At 39.4% G+C, this 4068-nt stretch overlaps 1 protein-coding gene across 1 annotated transcript in view; it reads right to left on the bottom strand.

Annotated features, from left to right (window-relative positions):
- Positions 1-4068, bottom strand: part of LOC106532533 (CREB-binding protein) — a gene marked incomplete at both ends in the record, with an annotated part of 38082 nt that overhangs the window by 16266 nt on the left and 17748 nt on the right. Inside the window, 2 exon segments of the mRNA XM_014028625.1 lie at positions 684-923; positions 1064-1182. Coding sequence (XP_013884079.1) covers positions 684-923; positions 1064-1182 — 359 coding nt within the window.

Below are 4068 nucleotides of genomic sequence, written 5' to 3'. Positions count from 1 at the left end.
ATTTGTGAAACATTAACAAAGTTTGTTTATCATCCTTTTTTAGGCAACTGGACCACACTAGCCCTGGTCCAGCCCAAAAACCACAACACCTGGACTCTTCAAACCAGGACTAGATTATTCTACACTAATACAAGAATAATAAAAACTAAGTTTGAGTGTTGGGCAACTTTGGTCCAGTTGCCTGAAAAATGATGATAAACAAACTTTGTTGATGTTTCACAAATCAGACAAAGGTTTCCCAAAGCTCAAACTTAGTTTTTATTATTCTTSTATTAGTGTAGAATAATCTAGTCCTGGTTTGAAGAGTCCAGGTGWTGTGGTTTTTGGGCTGGACCAGGGCTAGTGTGGTCCAGTTGCCTAAAAAAGGATGATAAACAAACTTTGTTAATGTTTCACAAATCAGACAAAGGTTTCCCAAAGCTCAAGCTTAGTTTTTCTTATTCTTCTATTAGTGTGGAATAATCTAGTCCAGATTTGAAGAGTCCAGGTGTTGCGGTTTTTGGGCTAGAGCAGGTTAAACACGCGCAAGGTAGTGAAAAATTAGTTGTAATATCCCTTTAGTCATTTCCCGAATCGGAAGCTGGAATCGGAAGCTAACTTCAGCTTCGTGTCAGAACGTGACCATAAATTAATGAAATCAAACGAATCAAAAAGTTAAAGATTAGATTTCCTCTTGGTCTTACCTTCCTCCCACAACAGTAGCCCAGGCTCTGCATGACTGGGTCAATCTCTGACTCGAACACCTCAGCCAGCTTGGAGCAGTACTTGTAAACACGGGACGTCTTGCGGTTGTAAAGCCAGGCGTTGTTGAACATTAGCCACACATCATCCACATACTGCCAAGGCTCTTGGTACTGTCCTGTGTCAAGTTTACGCTTTATTGTAGAGAGATCTATTGGGTTCTTGACTATGTCAAAGTAGTCCTGGAGAGACAGGGCAGACAAAAAAAAAAAAACACAGAAGGTGAAACAGTGAAGCAAACGTATATTTATTAAACATATACACAGTTTTAGTTGTTCTGTCAGGTTTTGCRTGAAGGAAGGAGGGCTTGTGTTCTACCTACCGGGATACCCAAGAGCATGGGGTCTACAGGCTGTCGAAAAGGCAGAGATTCTGGGTCTTGCCTGTAAAGAGACTCAAGCGTCGGCATCAGAGCCTGGCGCAGCTCCTCTGGCTTGAATACTGGGAAAAAAAAAAAAAAGAAAGAAAGAAAGAAGCGAGCTTAGTACTGGAGAAAAAATAAATAAATTTGGGGAAACAATTCCAATACAAAAAGGAACAAAACAAGTTACAGTAATTTTCAACTCAAAGTTGTGTTAAACACAGATTACAATGGTTTCAAAAGCCCCTGTGACTTTATTATACTAAAAACAAMAGTCAATAACTGTAATCTGTACATATTATTAGTTAGCCTGGTTTAAAACAGGCCCTGTCCTTCACTTTGCTTCGTACAAGGGTCTGGACTTGATGCATAGAGAATCGTTTCTTGCAGGAGGCGTGGCCTCTGCTGAAGCATGTGTTGTCGCTGTACGGAGGCTAAGCTAAGAAGCTAACCGGAAATCGCGTGTGCTGTAAACAACACTACTGAGAGGAGAAATATACYGAGCYGAACGARACAACTGTAAATGAGAGCTGCTGCTTTGTCAGACAAATTTATTTTAATTTGAAGCCTTATCAACACAGACTGGCTTCATTCACTTCCTCCACTGCCGTATGCTAAATTAACTAGCAGACACTGAGCAGAACATCAGTCATTCAAAACTCCTCCTTCTGTTCTCTGATTGGCCCAGGTAAAATAAACTACAAGCAGACACTGCGCAGAAAATTGAGGTTCTGTTCTCTGATTGGCCCAGGTAAAATAAACTACAAGCAGACACTGCACAGAAAATTGACATTCTGTCCTCTGATTGGCCCGGCTAAAAACCTGCCAGTGAAATCCACCTCAATGGGAGAAGTCCCAGACGGAGCAGTAAAGGGAAACTAGAATTGAGCGGAGCTGAGTAGGAAGGCAAGGGTTCATAGTTAAGATAAAACATGTTTTATTTGAACCTGGTAAAAAAAAAAATATTTTTTTTACCAGTTTAAGTTGTTTTACCAACAACTTAACATTTAAAACAAAACTCCCCTCCTTTGATACCAGATCTTCACATGAAGGAAAGAAAGAAAAAAAAAATAGTAACAAGAAAATAAAACAACGTTACATACTTCTTAAATGCATTAASGACATAAAGACATGGATGGCTCAGAACTTTCTCCAGCTTAATCAGGACAAAACAGACGTTCTTATTATTGGACTGGAGGATGAAAATGAAAAGATAATTTCAAAATTACAATCTGCGTCTTTTTTATCCTTCCAACAAGTCAGAAGTCTGGGGTTTTTGACTCTGAGCTTACTTTTATTCCACATATTAAACACACTGTTTAAATAGGATTTTATCTTTTAAAAAATATAGCCAGAGTCCCGCCCTCTTCTGTCTTGTGATTTTAATACATGTTTTTATTTCTTGTTATTTAGACTATAGTAACGCACTGCTTTCTGGTCTTCCTAAGAAAAATCTGTCTAGTCTGCAGCTGTTGCAAAACGCCGCTGCTCGTGTGCTAACCAAGACCAGAAGGCAGGCTCATATTACACCTGTTTTAAAATCATTGCACTGACTCCCTGTACATCTTAGAATTGATTTTAAAGTTCTTTTACTGGTTTTTAAATGTCTTAATGGTCTTGCACCATCTTATCAGGCTGAACTGTTATTACCCTGCGAACCAACACGAACAGATCCTCTGGCACTGGACTATTAACAGCTCCAAGAGTCAGAACACACACATACAGAGAGGTTTCTTTTAAGGACTATGGCCCTCGTCTGTCTGCCTGAAAATGTGAGGGCTGCAGAGAGTGTTGCTATTTTTAAGAGCAGGCTTAAGACATCTTTTTAACCTTTGTCCTTGAACTGTATCTTTCCTGATCATTACATTTTTTATGATAGTTTTTATTGTATTGTTGTTGCTGTTTTCGTTTTCTTTTTTTTTTATGGGTTGGTTTATAGTGCATAATTTTGTACAGCACCTTGAGCTGCTTTTAGTATGAAGGGCGCTTTATAAATAAATAAAAACTTAAACTTAAACATGTTCAGGGTATACAAAACTATAAATATGTATGACAATGGGTCACTGGGCTATTTATATTCAACGTAATACAATCATGAGTCAATATCACAGGCCGACATATTCTCAACGTAACTAATGAATGGTTGCCATGAAATGTAGGATTTTTCAACGCAACCTCTGATGGTGAACTTAAGCTTTTCTAGATGGATGTGGCTCATCWCATCTCTAATCCAGTGGCCAAAYGYTGGGKGTCGAGGGTCCTTCCACTTCATGAGAATAAGTCTTCTGGCCAACAAAGAGGAATACGCAATCATGTTTGACTCCTGTTTAGAAAGTTCAGAAGGAATCACGCCAAATAATGAAATCAGAGGCGTAGTAGAGTGAATCGTTTGTCCTGTTATTTAGGAGAAAGTTTCAAATATAGAGCTCCAGAAACCATGTAGTTTTGGACATAACCAAAACATGTGTAGCAGAGTGGCCGGAAAATTAACATAAAAGATGTTTGATATATTTGAAAATTATCTGCAAATTATCTGCAATTGATCACCGAACACATTCAGCTTCAACCTCACACTAATCGTGTTTCCATCCAGTTGTAGAGTGAATTTTTATCGAACTTTTCAAAATTCGCGAAAAATTAAATAAATAAAAATTCGAATCTAGACTCTTTCCATCTAGTTTCCCTCTCGACTGTTTGATGTGAATAAACGAGGCTACGCAATGCGTGATTACGTCAGACGAGGCTACGCAACACGTGTTTACGTCAGACGAGGCTACGCAACGCGTGATTACGTCAGACGAGGCTACGCAACGCGTGATTACGTCAGACGAGGCTACGCAACGCGTGATTACGTCAGACGAGGCTACGCAACGCGTGTTTACGTCAGACGAGGCTATGCAACGCGATTATGTCAGACGAGGCTACGCAACGCGTGATTACGTCAGAAGAGGTTACGTTACGTCAGA

Source organism: Austrofundulus limnaeus, unplaced genomic scaffold, assembly GCF_001266775.1.
Source record: "Austrofundulus limnaeus strain Quisiro unplaced genomic scaffold, Austrofundulus_limnaeus-1.0 Scaffold788, whole genome shotgun sequence".
Lineage (NCBI taxonomy): Eukaryota > Metazoa > Chordata > Actinopteri > Cyprinodontiformes > Rivulidae > Austrofundulus > Austrofundulus limnaeus.
This window is presented reverse-complemented; position numbering and strand designations above follow the sequence as displayed.